Raw genomic sequence first — 19,154 nt, forward strand, 5'->3', positions numbered from 1 at the left:
AAAACATTCATAGAAGCAGAAGATAAAGCAAAAGAAGCCGTTCCAAGAATCACCAAAGAATTCCCAGCTATTCAGAATATCTTTTCTTCAGAAAGCGGTTTCAATTTTGACAGAGTTGAAAAAAAGTTCATAATTTTTTTATAAACTTCTGTTGAATTTCAAATGCATTTAAAAAAATTTTAAAATATCAAAATTTATGGAGAGCACCTGGGCTTTTACCATTGTGCACAATTATACATAAAAATTCATTATAACAGAGACATTCACTCTACAAATACTGCATACTTCACTGGAAGAAAAGATGCAAAAGAAAAACATCTATAACTTCAATGCGTAAAAGGGTTTGAAGGAACAGCAGTTTAGAGTCCAAACCCAGACAACAACAATTAATTAATATTTAAGTCTCAATCATTAAAAAATACACCTCTTGACTAATAAAGAGAAAAGAAATAGCATTATAATTCGTACACCACCTCTTTTTCTTTTTCCTTTCTTTTTTTTTCAGCTTTTCTAGATCTTTCTTGGCTATATCTAGAATTTCCATTGTCTCTTTCTCTGAAGAAAGCATAGAAGCAGAAAATGCTGATGGTCCACCAAAATATGCGGCTCTTGATGAAGCTCTTGACAAGTTGCGTCGAAGATTTTCATTCACTGCTTCACTTTCTAATAATTTTGCTCTTAATAAAAAAAAAAAAAAAATTTAGACCATGAATTACAAGTATTGCCTATACATGAAATGTACACTCTTTAGCATCTGTACCTTCAACACATTTCCTTCAGAATACATGAAAATACAAATGTCTGTATAAACATACACACGTATATGTACACATACATATCTGCATATGCTATATGTATACACGTTACATGAATGCCACATAAAAGCTCTAGCACTAACTGGGGATAGGTCAGATAATTTTTTTGCATGATATGTGTCCAAGAAATAGATAAATAAAAATATCTAAAATATTAAGAGGGTTTTTTTAAATTTAAAATGAAAGCAGGGGCCTTTTTAAACATTAAATTACACCTAATTTCTCAGTACTATCATTTATACACAAGGTTATAAAGTTATTAAATAATTGTTCCAAATTTTGCTGTCCTTTGTGCAACAATATCAAGTCATCATCATTATTTAGGCAACATCTTAGTCTCATTTCTATTGTTTCATCTTTAACACTTTACATTTTTGTAGCCAAGAGCGACACCAGATGGTCTTAGAAGCTGAAGGACCACTTTACTAAAGTAATCCCCACAGAGGAAAACAGGTGAAGCATTTACTTGCTAGCACTTCTAGTGTTTTGGGTTTATTTTTAATAAAAATTGTTCAAATATTTATGCAAATACCTGAGATCTTCAATTTCCTTGATATAATTATGAATCATGTTGCTAATTTCTTCATTTCCTTCTCCTTTGAAGGACAGAAAGAAAGACATAATGAGGGGAAGAGAAAGATTAAGGAAGGATGGTAACAATATAAATATCTGAATACAGCTACTAGGCACAAGGTACCAGCAAAGATAAACAGTCACATGGGTTACACATTAAGATCTTATCTGATTTGTAAAATATCTTTCCTGCTTAAACTGAATTAAGTCTTTGGTTCCTCTGTCATATGATCATCATGTGATTACCATTAACCTTTTCTATTTCATTTGTTTGCCACATTAGCACATTTTAACAATGCATAAATCAAAAGTAACCTGACAAACCATGCACAAAAAGAACAATGCAGACATGGTAAGTCAATTGGTTGATTATTCTATGAGGTGACAAGCAAGCCAACATTCACCCATCTTTGTTTAGGTCCCCATCCAAAGCAAAATATGCAAGTTCATATGGGGCTAAGCATATAAATAATTCCTATCCAAAAGTATTATGTCATATCTCATGTTGCTCGTAGTCCTAAATGAATGGTCAAATCAGGGTACCAAACTACTAACGGAAATCTCCAGAAACAGAAGAAATAATCATAAGAGGCCCTATTCCTGCCAAAGCAGGTCCTACATTACTGATACAAAGGCATCACTTCATTCCAAGGGATCCATGAAGCAAGAGCATATACTGGATTAAAGTTCATGAACTTATGAAGCAGTTTACACACATCACACCCACAGCATACCTGTTCTGGCTAGCACTTGGTTGGCCTGATCACTCATAAGCTGCGTTATTCTGGCTCTAAGTGCATCGATAGTCTCTTGCATTGCTTTAATTCTAACGCGCAAGTTGTTGTTTTCTGTTTGCAGCATCGCATTTTCATGAAACATGTCATTGATGCTTTCAACGCCTTCTTCATCTATAATCCTTTTACCCTTTAAAAAAGTAAAAGTATTTTATTACCAGTAAAGGGCTGACCTACATGTGACAAAATTTTAACTTAGTAAAGGCAATCCACAGATTATTTGAAATTCTAAATAGATGCTCAGAGCAAAAGATAATCTTCTCTCATAAAGTTTAGAACATTGATAAATGGATAGTTTTCAAAACATTGGTGGTTGGACAACACCTTAGCATTTGGGTCCTGTGTAACTCCATCTTAGTCTGAAATACAAGTCTTGAAGAGGTTAAGAAATGAGAAGACAACTCTATCAAATCAGGATACTATCCCAAGAATAACAAAGGAGTGCAACACTTTTTGGTAACATTTATTGCAGAAAGCATTATTTGTTTAAACTTTCAGGAAGAAATAAACATTGTGTAGTATGAGTATTTTCCTTATATAAAACTTTATTTTTAAAACACATTGTTTTAGCTATCTAGTAAGTTTTCAAAAGCAATACACAGGAACTGTACACATTCACTTAACGCATTAATCTAAGCTGTGGTCATTTTTGCTTTGGAAATGATCGTTTCTCACTGTTGAACATGGCAAGGTCAATTTTTGCTTTTCAAAATGCAAACAGAATGCAGCATCTGTTAACATCATTGGCATTTGCTGATGTATCTTTTCTTTGGGGACATAATCTAAGTTTTCTAAAAATATCTGATAATCACTGGAATTAGAAGTGTTGTTTATGTCAAGGTTGGTATTCAAACGTGTATGAAGTGGAAGTAGCCAACAGAAAAACAAGATGTGAAATTATAAGCATTTTAAAGCAAAAGAAATCCCAAGAGGTCAAACTTACTGTTTTGTATTCCATGAGTTCCATCTGTAGCCGTGCAATCTCACTGCGCAAAGCATTTATTTGTTGACTAGCCCTATCCTGATTAACCATCACCTTGTTCTTGATGTTCCGTGCCCGATTGGCATACTTTAATGTGTTCAAAGTTTCCATGAAGTCTCGATCTGAAGGGCTTACACATGCTATCATGAGGGTTTGACTGGAAGTTAAAAAACACAGGTCAGCATTACACGTAAAGAACAAAGAGAATAGAGAGAAGCCAACAGGTCTTGAGGTAGAAGGTGAAACAAGAACAGCAACTTCGTAACATTTGTGAAAATATTTCTTGATCTAACTCACAACAGACTGTAAACCACAAAGGTCAGCACTATTACATCTTGCATCACCCTAGCATAGTGTAGGAGATACTAGGTCATCAAGTGTTCCACACATTTAACATCAGTCAGAAGGAGGCACGAAGAATATATACAAGTATCATTGAAAACGTTCTGGGGTAGCATTTGCTATCTGTACATTTGTGCTGGTTTGAGCTGGGATAGAGTATTTTCTTCATAGTAGTTAGTGCAGGCTATGTTTTAGATTTGTGCTGAAAACACCCAATATGTGTCCTTAATGCAGATATGTTTTAGTTACTTCTGAGCAGTTTCCAGAAATGGTTTTCGAATTACATTCACTTTGCCTAATCCTACATAAACTGAGATTTAGGAATTTAAGATCAACCTAAATTCCTATACAGTGATTTGGACCATGCCACCATCAGGACTGCCTATTGTAATTCCTGAGGTGCCTACCTACTTTATCTGCAGGTTGTCCAAATGCTCATCTTAGGTGTCCATACATGCCTAATGTACCTATTGTCTACCTCAGGTGGGACAAAAGCAGAAAAAAAAGTAGAACAATTTTTCATTCCAACCAAGCGGTTTCATCATCTAATAGGTCCCTTCTCACACTCCCTGGAGCATACTCACTTCACATTAGATGAGAACAGCCTAGAGGGGTCAGAACCAGAATTCTAGCTGCAGATCACTCTGAAGGTGCATACATGGCCTAAATTCTCAACAGATAGGGCTAAACATCTGCATTTGATGGACTGAGTATGCCCCTCCAGGCTTTAAAGGAGCTTGCTTCTCCATTCTATATCACAGCTTAGGTGAAGCATTAGGAAGAGTGCACTGTCTCCAGGGCAAAGGAGCAATATCTACATCAGGCAGACTAGATTCTGATCTTCGCTTTCTATAATTTTAGACCGCGACAAACAAATGAATCCCTGCAACCCTCTGTGAGGGTTTTGGACTTGTGCTGAAATTACCTAGTATGTGTCCCTAATGCAGATATGTTTCAGTTACTGCTGAGCAGTGCTTACACACTTTTCACCAGCAAGGAGGCTGGGGGTGCACAAGGAGTTGGAAGGGACACAGCCAGGACAGCTGACCCCAACTGACCCAAGGGATATTCCAGACCACATGGCATCATTCTCAGCTTATAAAGGTGAAGGAAGAAGGAGGAGGAGGGGGACATTCAGTGTGATGATGTTTGTCTTCCCAAGTCACCACTACACAGGCTGCAGCCCTAATTTCCTGGAGATGGCTGAATACCTGCCTGCTCATGGGAAGTGGTGAGTGATTCTCTTGCTTTGCTTTGCTTGCATACGTGACTTTTGCTTTATCTAGTAAACTATCTCAAACCCTCAACTTTTGCCCTTCCAATTTTCTCCCCCATCCCACCGAGGTAGTGAGCAAGCAGCTCTGTGGGGCTTGGCTGGTGGCCGGGGTTAAACCCGACACCATTGTACACTAAACTCTGCAATTTCTCCTGAAGAACAGGAGGGGGAGCAGCGGAGCTGTAAAATGAGAAAATATTTTGGAGTCAAATAATGCTTCCACAAAGTGAGATTTTAGAAGTGGTTTGAAAAAATGCTCAGTAGCTGGTGTATTTGACATAAAATTTAGTGATTTTTCTGCTGATTTTTTTCATAATTCTTGAGTTTCTTCTGCCCTTATATACTTCTGAAAATTCTAGCCTTTATTTTACTTATTTTGTCTGGCTCTGCTTTTCCTCACACTGCAGTGCTTCAAGGTGTTATTAAGTTCTCTCTCTGAAGACCAGAGCAAGGATTTAAGAATTTCCTTCCACTTCTCCCTATTCCTTTGTGAAATGCCCAGAAAACTGCCTACCCTCCTAAATATAGGAGCCAGGCATATTGAATCACATAGAGCAATAAGAGTACTTACCCTACCAAAATATACTCACCTATGGTCGCTCTTGTATTTGGACATGTTAACATTACAAATACAAAATTTGTATTATTATTTATAAATTTGTCCATGTTTTCTTAGATAAAGCCTTCACAGACCATAACTTCTCTTCATTGTATATACGGAGAATATATAAAGACAGGTTCATACCAACAACCCTGGTGATACGCTGGTTTGTTTTTATTAGGCTACAAACCAACATCAGATAACTGGACAAATACACCATAGCTTGAAATATATAACCTTTAAAGAGATGGCAGTGCCAGTGGCAAGCTGACTCCAAGTTCCTATGCATGGCAGTCAGAGCAAACAATACACTTACAAAATAAACCAAACCAAAACAAAACCAAAGACCAAAATCACCCACAACTCTAAATCAAAAACTCATCGCGGCTTTAAAATATGCTGTAAACAAAATTTACCATTTATACTATCTACAATTGAAAGAATTCTTCATGGAAAGAACATGTCTGGAAATGGTAACTTCTAAGTACCTCAAAGCCTCATATCTAGTAAAATTATAATAGCACTGAAAAGAACAAAGCAAAAATCCTCTTTGAAAATCTTTTCCCTGCATCGACAACATTTTTGTCATGACAGCAATTTATCTTCAGAACCTTCCTCCAGTGGCTATTTTTGTTGTTATTTAATGTTTACTTTACTTTCTGAAGATTATAAACTCATTCATGCTCATTCACAATAAAATACATAAAGTGTTCCAGTTTTCATACCTGTTTCCCCCAAGAGAGTCTTGGAGCAGCCTTGTAAGCTTTGAATCTCTGTATGGTACATGAGTTGCCTTCTTACTTTTATCTCCCAATGCACTTATTACATTGCCAAGTGCCAGCTATAAGACACCAAATCATGTAATGCAGAAGTCAGAATCAGTTCCTGAGTAGTTTTATTTCAAAACCAGTATAAACCGGGGTCAGCGTATTGTGAGAAAATTAATATACTCATGGAAGTTAAGATAAAAATATTTCTGAAGATTTTTACATTTTACAGTAGATATGTAGAAACTTCTGTGTTATCAACAGCGCATCAGATGACTTGCAGGCTGGTACCCGCAAGTGCTAAGTGTTTAGCACAATTTTATGCACTGTCTATTGATATCTCATCTCAGTCACAAACTGAAGTTAGAAATACTTCATATCTAACAAACATTTACTTTTTATGATGATAAAAGTTGATCTCTATTTCTAGCAGGGGCTACAAATTAATTTTATCCATCTGCTTTATGCTACATTTAGAATAAAATATGGGGCATTTATATGAAAAAATCCAGAATATATTACCTCTACAGATATTAAACAAAAAATATCTGAAGATGTGAGCATTCGAGGCTTGAAATTATGTAGTCCATGACCATCCTGTTTCATTGCTAAGAGGATCTAATTCATGTTTATAAACAAGCTAGCATTTGGCTGTGGAATTATTTTTAATGTGCAACTGCACACATTTCAGTCATTTGCCAAACTGAAGAACATGGCTCCAGGTGGCGCCCTGTCCTTCCAGTTCTTGGACTGGGAATGGTCTGGCTGTGCCCAGCAGCTGGAGAACTGCAGGCACACCCCATGCTGTGGCTGCTTGCTTTTAAGGGTTTAAAGCACTCTCAGTCTGTTTCACAAAACTAAGGGCTGGACTTTACTGTAAATTAAAGTTTTGCGGCCACATATTTTTATCACACTGATTTTACCTTCATGCATTTTGTATCCTATTGGTTAAGGATACATCTATGCCATCTAAATCACCAAATTCCTGTTGGCTTTGTGCTTATGTTAATGATGAAATTGAACTGAATTCTCTTTCTCTTCCATATAATATAAGCAGAATAACTACGGAAAATAACAACTGCCATGATGGCAAGAGAATCACTATACAAGTTCTAATTACAGAATACCTCACTGGTGCTGCACACTAGCCCAGAACAAAAGACATGTTTTCACATATAAAATAGACATGTATTTTGTGTCTTAAAAAGAGAATTGCACAGAGTCTCCACACAGCCAAACAGCTCAAGACAAAGGAATGAAACTATAATCTCTGATATCACTGATATCTATAATCACTGATAATCAATCAGCTCTACTTTTCAGTGCAGTTTAGTAAATGTAAAGTAAAACATTTTTTACAGTTAATAAAAAACTATAGAGAGCCAGTACATAGACAAGAAAAAAATAGTGATGCTACAAATTATAAGTTTTATTCCTACTTCAAAGTGTTTTGCCTAGGGTTGTTTTACACTATGTTGTATATTTGTATAGTCTTACTAGTCCACAGTTGATGGAAATGCCTTCTTTTGCCCTTTCTCCTGTAGCTCCTGTTCGCTTTAACCTTTCGGATCCCGCCAGATCGACAAAATGAAACTTGGCAGTAAGAGTTTCATATTCATTCATCTCAGAAGATTCAGATATTATCCTGTTATCAGTGGCATTATCCTGAAGTAAAGGAGAACCCAAGGCTTGGTAAGATCTTTAATATTAACATTTGCAAAGTTCAATCAACAATTAATTACAAGACTACCTCTTTGTCATGACCATCTCCTTATTAATTCTCTTATAACAACAGTATGTTTCAAAATACTATCTCCATTTTAATCATATATACTAACATTCTTGAAGACCCAGCTCTAGATGCATGTGAATACAAATTACTTTAAGTATGAGCTACCATTGTTTCTTGATGTAGAAATGGGGGGATACATACATTAAAGTACACAAGTCTGCAGCAAGGTGCGCAACTAACTTTGTTCCCCTCAGAAATGCAAGTCTTGCATCAACTGTCAAAGGAAACTGATTTAAAAAAACCAAACCTTAATTATACTATTACCCCAAAAATTTACCAGAGCCACTTAGTTCATAAACTTGCCAAATAACTGAAAGATATTTTGATTTTATACCACTCTAAACCCCATCATCAGGTTCCCTGTGGCGTGATTCTTCAACTTACTTCAGGAATTATTGTTTGAAGCCATTTTTCCTAGCAGTCAGTATTCCACTAGCACTTCTGATTTGACCAAAAATAAGGACAGCAGGGGGAACACAGGAGGAAGAAAAGGTTCCTTTCTCTCTTCCACCTTCCTCCCCAAGGTAAGCTGTAATGACTGGAACTCCATGAGAGGCTCCAGGGTGTCTCCCCAGGAACACACTGCACTTGGGGGCAGGTACCATAGCCTCACCTCTTTCCATTTCATGTCCCAAAGCACAGCAACAAAATTATCCTTTTTATTAGATAATCCCGAACTTTTTTCCTGCCGATTAGTGTAGCTGTCCCATATATTGTGGAGTTTTATTTTACTCCAAGTGTAGTTAGATTTGTTGTCAGGAAAGCAACAATAAGAAAAATCTTTAAATCACTCAGTTCTCAACCTTTCTGGTAAGATATCCAATGCAGGGCAACTTCTACTAAACTTGTCATGGTGTCACGTAATAAGCATGTAATGAGTATATGAATTTATAACATATTCTCACAGCCCAAATAACAAGCTTTATTAGGAATTTCTATCACAGTAAGGCAGATTGTTCTGGGTTTTGTTTAAAAAAAAAAAAATCAAAACAAACCCACAAACCCTCAGGTATTCTGTGGCAATGGCCTTGCTCAGCTAGCCCACAGCTCCCTTTGCTACCGCAAGGGATAATGCAGGTCTCTGCAGACCAAACCATTCTCATGGTAGTGAAATATTCCATGCTTCTAAAGTGGCCTCCTTTAGTAGCAGTTACAGAAGAGAACAGGAATTGTGCTACTTCCACAAGACCAGAAATCATTATTTCTGTTATTCTGATGTTTACCCTGACTCTCATTCCCAGCCCTCAAAGTAATGATTAATGCACCCTGTCACTCTCATTTATTTAGCAAGTGAAATGTACATCTAGAAACTTCTAAAAAGCATGGATTATGTGAACAGAGCTCAAGGAGCAGCGTGACTGTGCACTGCAGCCCTGGCTGCCTGCCAGCACTGGGCACCAGCCACTACGCACAGAAGGGACACGGCCAGCGCTGTCATCTGAGAACGAGAAACTGCGTTGCCCTGGTAACAAAGGTCTCCCAAAACTCTTGTCTACAGAAACTTGAGCTACATCTACCCTGACCACCCAATAATAGCTTGTATTAATTTAGATTCTAGGAGTGTTCAGAGGCCAACATCAGATCTATCCTCTACTCTCCTAAACTCCACAGGGAAAGAAGAGGGTGCTGTCTTCACAGATTAAGGATATAGAAATGCACAGCTCCAGGGAGTCAAATTATCTTGTGCATATCTTCCAAGTAAAGGAGAAACAAAACAGTTTGACATAAGGCAGAAGGTGTCTACCTATTCCTCTAACACACGCTTCTGTAAGAAAAAAGGCAGAGCGAGGCAACAGTCCTGCAAGTGGCTCAGCTGATGTGGAAGGCTGCGAGTGCATCAGCACAAGGGACTGCTGTGTCAACAGCCTGCGGGAAATGAGGCTCCAAGATGACTTATCTCACTCTCCATAGACAGTTTTCAGCAAAAACCTCCAAGCAGACAGTGTCACCACACAGTGACTGAGGTGCCCTGACTGGGCTCTGAGTGTGATGCCAGTTCCTCCCGAGTGAAGACAGCTGACCACACCACCAGATCCACAGTTTCAGCATGGAAAGCAGGAAGAAGTGTTTTTAGCACATGTATAAAGCAGGTCTACATACCACAAAGGACCAGGAAGGGACCCTCATTTTGCCTGCAAATGATTATTTGTAGTATTAAAAAAAAGGCAACCCCACCAAGAAGCACTGAAAATCCAATTCACTGTTCCACATGCCTATGGGTAAAATGCAAGCTAGATATTATTTAATATTTAAAAATTTTGTTACCTTGAGAATAATCAAGTCCCCCTGAAGGTACCATAGTTTTCAGTAATGTGGATTTATTCAGAACCTTCCTCTTTACAAGATACACAAAGAGCAACTAACAACTTCTACAGAACAGCACCATGTTCATTCATAATTTAAATTTCAAGCTAATCACATAGACTTAACAGAATACCTGCACCCCAGATATATATCTATTTAAAATAAATACACTAAGGTTTGGAATTTAATGCTTTTCCACTTGTGCCTTATTGGATATCAACAAAAACTTATTCTGAAATATCCAAGCAGTTCAGTTAGCTGACTGCAAGTTTAAACCCACTAACTGCGAAGACACTTAAAAGTGCTTTCCCAATTAAAGACAAATTACATTTTAACTTTCTCACTTGTGTATGTCGCAACAAAAGACTGTAGAAAATGCTAGAGGAAAATAGGCAGGTTCATGTAAGAGGCTGCAGTTTATGGTTGCCTCTGGCTAGAGGATGGTTACCTATGTACAGATTAAATCAAATTATTATAATGCTTAGCAAATTCATCAAGCATTATGATGACTGTAGCATCCTTATTAAGCGCAATTCAAATAGCAGTGGATGCCAAAATTTTCCCCAGTTTGAAAAATGGCTACTAAAGATAAGTTTAATAACAGAAAAAATTACATACAGCATTAAATGCAGGACAGACTCTGGTTTGACATAAGTGTATAGTAAAGATAGCATGTGACCGTGAGCTCTGAACATTCATCTGAGTGCTGGCGGTGGTTCGAGACAAAGCTCCCAGCTTCAAGCACTGCATCATCTAGAAAACAGACAAGAAGTGCATTGCATTACTTGCTGGTTAAAGAAAAAGTGTTCCTATAACACTTATTGTTTCATATATACAATTAAACTTTTTCTCTTGCTATGACTTCAGTTCCTACAAGCCAAAAAAGCACAAAGGTTCTTAAATAAGCAAACTAAAAGTATTTTCCGTGATTCCTGAAAGAAAATCCTTATATCTTTGTATGCCTCTTTTTACAGTCCCCTGGTACTAAGATAGCTATCTTCATTGACCTGTAGCAACAGATGTATGATTTTTGTACCTTTTATATAAAAACATGGAGCACAGTAACATTTGTATTAAGATTTGCAATGCATATGAACAGCAGTTTATTTCATATCAGTCAGGAAAAGTAACATATATAAGATCTGGAATATCAGATTTACTACATGGCCAAAATTTTCTCTCCCAGCAGAACTATATTATTAACAAAAGCCTATTCCTAGCTGTAAATTAATGTAGCATGCACTTAATATCAGACACTTACCAGATTTAAGACTACAGAAATGAAGAAAATAAAAAATTTAGCTAGGTTTCACACTTGAATTGTCCAAGAGGCAGATACTAGCAAGCATGACCTCTATTTTTAACTGCCCATCAAAACATTCAGTCAACATTTTTAGAATGCATTTGGTATGCTACAGAGTAATTTATTTTCAATTATCACCTCTGATTCTCCATTCACAGTTCGGGTTGTAACACCCACTGTATAAATTCCTCCTGCTGAATCTTCATGTATTTTAATATTTGATTTTTTATTCTTTGCATCAATATCACGTGTGGTATCAAACAGATCGAGAATTTCTTCATTGTAAAGCTGAGGAGAAGGAAAAAAAATATCACTTTAGGAAGGAATTCTTCCAAAGACTAACAAATCTGTGCATGGCACATACCAAAGGACATAAAAATCCAAATGTCTCAGCTCCCAAAAAAAGGATGCTGTGAAACATCCAAACTTACAAGAACAACACATAACAAGAGCAGCTGCAAATTAAGTGATCCGCACAACTTTCTATTATGCCACCCAAAGAAGCAGTAAATTCCTCCATGTTGCCAAATCTGAGAGGTAATTCTTCGGTGGGACCAGGGAAGGGAAGGCATTCGATGCCAGTGGAACTAGAGCGGTAGTGGTTTCTGTGGTAGGTACCTGCTGTCTTCAGATTTGACCTTGGGCTTTTCTTTCGTTGATTCAGTTGACTGTACCCTCCTCCAAACATTTCCAACTCACTGCACTTGCTCTCCCTGCCATCACACCTTTCCTCATATCCTCTCTCACACATTAATAATTCTATGTCTCTCTTTCATTTAGATAAACTCTTCCTGCTCTCAAAGGAATTTGACATATAATAGTTTTTGTGCAAGGTGCTTCTTAAAAAACAACCAAGCAGCAGTCCAAAAATACTATGGCATAGCTTCTTCAGCAGGGTTTTTGTACTACATATGAATGTTCTGAGTTTTACAAAAGGTGTTTAGATCCAATTGAAGATATCAGGGGAAAAAACAAAGCACTATCCCACTGGGAATCTCATGGCTCAGGTCTCTGCTGATGTACACTGAAACATTTTCAGTCTTTAATTTAGTTATACCAACTCACTTCAGCAGAGCTCAGGTCAGACTAATTCAATTCCTGATGAAAATCATTAGGAAAAAGTTAGAGAACCACCACAATAGATCTGTATTCACCCAGGGTGCTTTCTCATACACTGAAAGTGACTTTCTCCTCTCACAAGCAAAAAGTCTTACCTGAGAAGAAGAGGCTCAGCATTTGTGAATGTGATGCTTTTAATCCTTTACATATTAAAAAAGGAATTGTATTTAATTATTAAGCATGGAATTCAAAGCAGGAACCTTCTTACCAATGTTTTATCTTGATAAGTGCAAACAAACTTATGCCACAATTTAGAGATCCTGATAATGCACCTGCAATTGCATGGGGCTGCATACGTCCATCTTTTGAAAAAGCAGGAAAGCAAGGAGTTAAGGGAGGCAGACTGCAGCAAACTAAAGAAAGGCAAGAAAGTAGCAAACAAAAGCCACTGTTCCCAAGAGTTATCCAGCTGTAAGACTTCAAAGTTATTCCAAAATACAATCTTGCTTCAACTTGTTCAATCAGTAAGTTATAGTTTATGCAATTCAGCTCTAATGGTAGATAGGATGGGAGGAACAGGACACTTTCTGATACAAGAGTAGTGTATAATACCTAACTAATCAGAAAAAGCTCTTTCTGGGAAGGCTCTAATTTAACCTCAGTAGAACAAAAAAAAATCTACCAACAAAAATGACACTTTGTTAAGGGAGAAAAATATTATATACATCATTTAACCTTTCTCTAAATTAGATAAGACAGGTTTCAGTATGCACATTTCATCTGAACTATGTGGTAATGACCACAATTCTTCATACCATTCCCCCTGTAGCATTTAATTACTGCTCTGTATTTTGGGAGTCAGTCACATTTGTAACGTTATGTCAAAACTCATAATAAATTCAGAAACCACACTGGTTACTACTCCTTATGCTACTCATGTTGCAGCTGCCTAAGTAGAAGCAAAGCTGCAGCTCCCTGATGTACAAACAGAGAGAAGAGCAGAGCATTCCCACAGCACGTTCTCAACCCAACTCTCTCTAGGCAAACATTAGCCAGAGCAACATAGAGTTCTGCTTAAGGTTAGCAGTGACAAACCTATACCATTGCAAAACTACTGCCAGCTTGTTAATCTTTAGAACGGTCATAGGAGCACATGACTAAAGGACTTAATTTACTTCAAATCAACAGATTTTCTCTTTGGTAAAATAAAAATGGAGTTTTTCCACCTCTAAAGTAGATAAAATCATAAATACTGAACTAAGCAATACAAATTTACACCTGCTCTTCCTTAACTTGATTCTTCCTGTCCATGTGCCTAAAGCATCAGATTTTGCAGCTTGGTAGTGAATGCAAATGTGTTACACCCAAGTCAATCAATTTAAAAAGTAGTTCCACAGTCAGGAGACACAGCATAAAGACACTGCAAGACTTAAACCAACAGCTGCTGCAGGTCAGAAAGATCACAGATGTTACAGCCTCTTTACCAGTAACTGTGTCTACAAGCAAACACAAGGGGAACAGTTTTGCCACAGCATTGACCAGGGTTTTCTCTGGGTCTAAGGAAAAAGGGCATAGTGACACAGAAGTGTCACTATTAGAATAGCGACCCAATCCTAAACTAATGGGAACTGCAGAAGGAAGTATTTTCATGTTAGATTTCTTCCTTGGTGAAAGAAATATAAGCCTCCTGAACAGATTTTGTAAGCTAAAGAAATCTATGGCAAAGTGGCAAAAGCAGGCAAAGCGCGGTCACTATTCAAAGCCACAAAGTATAATTGAGGGGGGTTTTTTATAGTTTCTTGCTTTAAGGTTTTGCAAAGAATTACAAACAAGCTTGAACAATAGGCCATACAAACAAAGGCATGCTACTGAAAAGGATAAGTTATGACTAACATAACTATTTATGTGCTTCAAAATAATGCTATAAAGGGAAGTACAAAAACAACTGGAATAAGATAAAAAGGCTCTTTTTCATAAACTGAAGAGCTGAAGCAAATCCTATAAAATTTCCTTTTGAAAACTTGAAGATTAATTCAAAACATCTTGTAAGAAAAAAATGTAAAAAAAGAAACCAGAAAAAATATTTAATTGGTTTTCTAAAAAACCCACAAAGTTACACCCACAAACACAGATCATATTTACCTCTAAGAACTGTGCATTCACTTTAAAATCTGGAGGTGGAAGTCCTTGTTTAATAGCACCTTGTTTCTTTTCTTCAATACATCTGAAAAGGTGCTTAACAGCACGTGATATAATGCCTTGTTCCTCTTCTGTTATGTTGACATCAAATCCAGTGCCCATGGTGTATGTTTTGCCAGCGCCTGTCTAATTTGAAAAAGGAGTAGTCACTAGAATGCATGAATAGCACCAAATCATCACAGAAATGCAGTTTGTGAACACTAATGCTAGATCAGTCTCTCATCTTTACAATATTAACACACACAACAATGGGTCATTTTGAAAAATGGATGAACAGCAGAATTTGGACCAATTCTACTGTTTATCCACAGATCACATACAAGAAGGGAGAGACCAGTTCAATCTTTCATAACCTTTTGCCTGGAAACTTCCCCTAAGTAGCTTTCATCAGCCTTGAGCTATCATCTCTGAGGTCAAAAGACAAGTTAATGTTTTCAACCAAGGCTGTTAATTAAAGTATGTATTTTGGAGGTAGAAGTGGTATTTGCAATTCTTTACTGAAATAGATCAAATTACTCCCTTAATTACCATGCCTGGATATCTCAGGTATTATATTCCCATTGTTCTCACTTTATACTGAAAGAATCTTCACTGGGAAATTAATTTAATTAAATGTGAAGTCCTATAGAAGACAAGGTAGTGTTGTGTTTTCACTTAATTAGTGGGTCAAGTCTAAGACAAAGATAGGATCACACAGCTGAACATAATCTGCTAAACTGGATCTGCAAACTGCTTTGTTTCACTAGGATTAGACTTCACTTAGCTAACTTGAGATGCGACATTTAACAGTGGTGAAAATTCAGCATGCAAGACCTAATTTTATGCAATTGATTCCTAAAGGAATATTCAGAAGACAGTAACACATTCTCTACACTGTGCTCAGCTTTGAGAAGTCACATGTGTGCTCAGTGTACTAAGAGGGTGTGTTCTCTATGAGAAGTTTTCTGACTTTGGAATCTGATCTCTACATTTTGCCCACAAACAAACAACGTGACCCAAAGTTCCACAGGATCTATTTTTAAAAAGCTCCTATTCCCAAAAATGTGTGGAAATGCAGAGGGTTGGATAGTTGTTCAGAAAAGAATCTCATTACAACATATCTCTAAATGTCAACTGATTAAGTCAATAATTTGTATTGCTGCATTGAGGTGAATATAGGAATTATATGGACTGATACTATTTTCAGCTTTACTATTAATTTCAGATCTACTGCCTATATATATTCTGTGTTTTAACTGTCAGTTTACACAGAATCTATATAAAATCCTAACAAGTCTCCTACAGGATAACTCATTGAAAATAAATCCAAGATGCTAAAAAACAGATTCATGCACTTCAAAATTTAAGAGAAAACCAGTTGCAAGAAACTACTTATTCCAAAATTAACACTTCAAAATAAAATTATAAAGTTTACCTGGCCATAAGCAAAGACAGTGGCATTATAGCCTTCAAAGCAGCCTTCAATCAGCTTTTCTATACACTGTATATAGATCTCTTCTTGCTGTGAGTCAATGTTAAAGACATAATCAAAAGTGAAGGCCTTATCTTTTCCCAAGAACACTTGAGGTTCACCAGGTGTAACAGATGTACAAATATGGCATCCTTCAATCTTCTCTTTGGCTAGCTGTGGTCTAATTCTGGTTTGGAAGAGATAAAAAGAACTATTAGAGATTCTCATCATCAAAAAAGGAATACACAAACAATAAAAATAAGGGATGAGAAGAAGTCCTTACTGGCTGAAAAATCAGAATTTTTCACCAAGCCAGGAGATTTCCAGTTATCTGAGCCACAGAACTGACTGTATCAGAACCCCAGTCATAAAACTGCCCATGCAAATAACACTTTTTCTGAAGGTTCACCTACTTCAAGTTGACAACCTGCCTCAAACTCTTAATATTTCTGTATGTATACTATACATTACTGAAGAGTAACTTTCATAATTGGTTTCAAATCAAGCTTTCCAGTTTTATCTTTCTTCTTAATGCTTTCACCATAAAAACAGAAATTTTAATGTTATGGGGGTTTTTTTACAAGCAAGATAAATGTGAAAAAATATAGGATATTTTAAATAGCAATTTGGGAGCAGGGACCCACCAAAGCCTACATGTCATGTTAAATGAAAGCCTCCCTGCTATGAGAACTATGACAGCAAGGAGAAGGCTCACATTTCTTCTTTCCCTTTGACAGGAAAGGAGCTTTGTCACAGCCAGAATACTTCTGTGAAATGTTTGGTTTCAGTGAAGAAGCATATCTTCAGACAAAAAAACAAGAACAGTATCTAACAAGTTCTAAAGGTAAGATTCCTCACTATCTTCCAACTGAGACAAATTTCAGCTTTTATTTCAGTTTGTTCTGTTTCTGACAAAATACTTTGTAGAATATAGCTACCTTGGACTTCGTATATCATTTTATTAATTCCTCTGCATTCTTAACATTCTTGCAGTCTCGTCAAAATTGAATTCATGTACTGTCTCGTGACTAATAATGCCTGTGGAAGTTTGTGATTCAATTGGTTTAATCATTAACTATCAACAAGAAAACTCTGGCCTACATAACACATTATTCTAGCTGTAATTAACTAACAATTTGTTTACAAAACTACCTTTTTTTTTAAAGTATTTCCAAGTTCCCAAAGCAGCACAAAAAAAAACCCAAAAATCCCCCAAAAAACAAACAAAAAAATCACCCAAACAAAAAAAAAAAAAACAAAACAAAACAAAAAGAACCAAACACACAAAAAAACCCCACTCCACACCATATGTGTGCAGATGTGTGCAGATTAAAAGACAGGACAAAGAAGGCTATAGTAAGGGTCATAAAACATCAGCAGTACAGCCACATACAAACAAAATCATGAAATATTTTATATAGATTATCCATTTATATAAAGCTTCAAGTACCTATGTTAACTTCAGTGTGGCTACTTTTAGTTACACAATATCAAAGATCTGTATGCAGAGTATACTTTAAAGGCACATATTTATCTCATATTCCACATTTTAGAGTAGCTGTGCTGTCTTGAAGCAAATTCCCCAACATCTTCACTTATCACATGTTGGTTTGGATCACTCAGCAGTTTCAGTGTGCACAATTTACACCCTGTTCAGAGGAAACTAAGCCAAAATGCTTGACTCCAAACACACAAAACTTGTTCCAAAATCTAATGGGAGCATAAGGGCCCAAAGCTACCTGCTGATCTACTGTGACTGTGCCAACACTTGCTGATGCAGAGAGACCAAGTCTCCAACAGCTCTGAGTGGACTGCTGCAGACTAACTGAAATGACATCAGCACACGTACACTTTAGATCAAGTTAGAAATATCCTACTTAAAAGAAAAATTAAAAAAAAGAAAAAACCACAAAACATTATATATCTTCTTTTTATTACAGATTCTGAATTTTTCATTCATCCAGGAATGTGCATTGCTGTCAGGAGTATTTTTCAGATTTTTTATTGTAAGGGTTTCATTATATCCCAATGTGCGACACTAGAGATTAACCATAATTTATTTGTAAGGTTTTCCACACATTAATTCCATTATGAAAAGTTCATTTATGATCAGGAGGTACCACCCTTGTCAGCATACCCTCTAGTGTGGAGTGGAAATCAAGTAAACCTTTGAAAAATATCATTAAAGGAAAAATCATATCACGTGTAAAATAAAATTTGCATTTAAGGACACAAAGTGTGTAATATAGTCACAGACTTTCTCTCTAATTACATCATTATCATAAGAGTTTTTTCTTTAAATGAAATAAGAATGTTAAAAGTAATTCAGGATTTACATAACTCCTCCAATAACAACAAACTTGATCCACTAGCACTTGTGAAGACTAAACACAAAATCTGATTAATATGTACAGAAGCTTGTAATACATTTACTTCCTTCTAAATTAAGGAACTTTAGGTAATAAAATAGCTTTTATTTCTAGGTAGAAAGTCTTCAAAGAGAAATTAATCATATACCTTTTCTAAAAGCATTCTACCCAACTGGAAAGTTGAGCAAATAAAACACTGTAGCATGCTGTCTAAAACAATATTAGAAAATACCAACTCGGTAGGTTATTCTGCTGTTTTCTTTTAATGCCGTGAAGTCAGTCAGAGGGTAAGCTTCTTTTTCAGACTAAGCACTCTTATTCTTTCACTAATCCAGTGCAGACAGTATAAAGGCCATCAATTGTCCTTACAAGAATAAATTCTGAGGGCTTTTAGAACTCCAGAGGTATGTCATTGTTTTACAGTGCAAGAAAGCCTAGGAAGACCTTTTCTAAAAATCTAGATGGAAAACACATTTCCAAAATCAAGCATTCCAGAAACCCAACTTCCCCCCACTTATGAAGGGCTTT

The 19,154-nt window shown here is 36.5% G+C and overlaps 1 protein-coding gene across 8 annotated transcripts in view; it reads right to left on the minus strand.

The window, feature by feature from the left end:
- KIF21A (kinesin family member 21A) overlaps positions 1–19,154 on the minus strand; it is an 87,596-nt gene that overhangs the window by 40,104 nt on the left and 28,338 nt on the right. For all 8 annotated transcript variants that reach the window (XM_027679289.1, XM_027679293.1, XM_027679292.1 and 5 more), the window contains exons 2-11: positions 16,222–16,444; positions 14,751–14,933; positions 11,688–11,837; positions 10,865–10,999; positions 7,648–7,815; positions 6,109–6,224; positions 3,126–3,321; positions 2,123–2,312; positions 1,348–1,411; positions 474–677 (exon numbers count right to left, since the gene is read on the minus strand). In XM_027679289.1, coding sequence (XP_027535090.1) covers positions 474–677; positions 1,348–1,411; positions 2,123–2,312; positions 3,126–3,321; positions 6,109–6,224; positions 7,648–7,815; positions 10,865–10,999; positions 11,688–11,837; positions 14,751–14,933; positions 16,222–16,444 — 1,629 coding nt within the window. The remainder of the gene's footprint in view (positions 1–473; positions 678–1,347; positions 1,412–2,122; positions 2,313–3,125; positions 3,322–6,108; positions 6,225–7,647; positions 7,816–10,864; positions 11,000–11,687; positions 11,838–14,750; positions 14,934–16,221; positions 16,445–19,154) is intronic.

The sequence above is a fragment of the Neopelma chrysocephalum genome, unplaced genomic scaffold (genome assembly GCF_003984885.1).
Source record: "Neopelma chrysocephalum unplaced genomic scaffold, ASM398488v2 Primary Assembly neopelma1_45, whole genome shotgun sequence".
Taxonomy (NCBI): domain Eukaryota; kingdom Metazoa; phylum Chordata; class Aves; order Passeriformes; family Pipridae; genus Neopelma; species Neopelma chrysocephalum.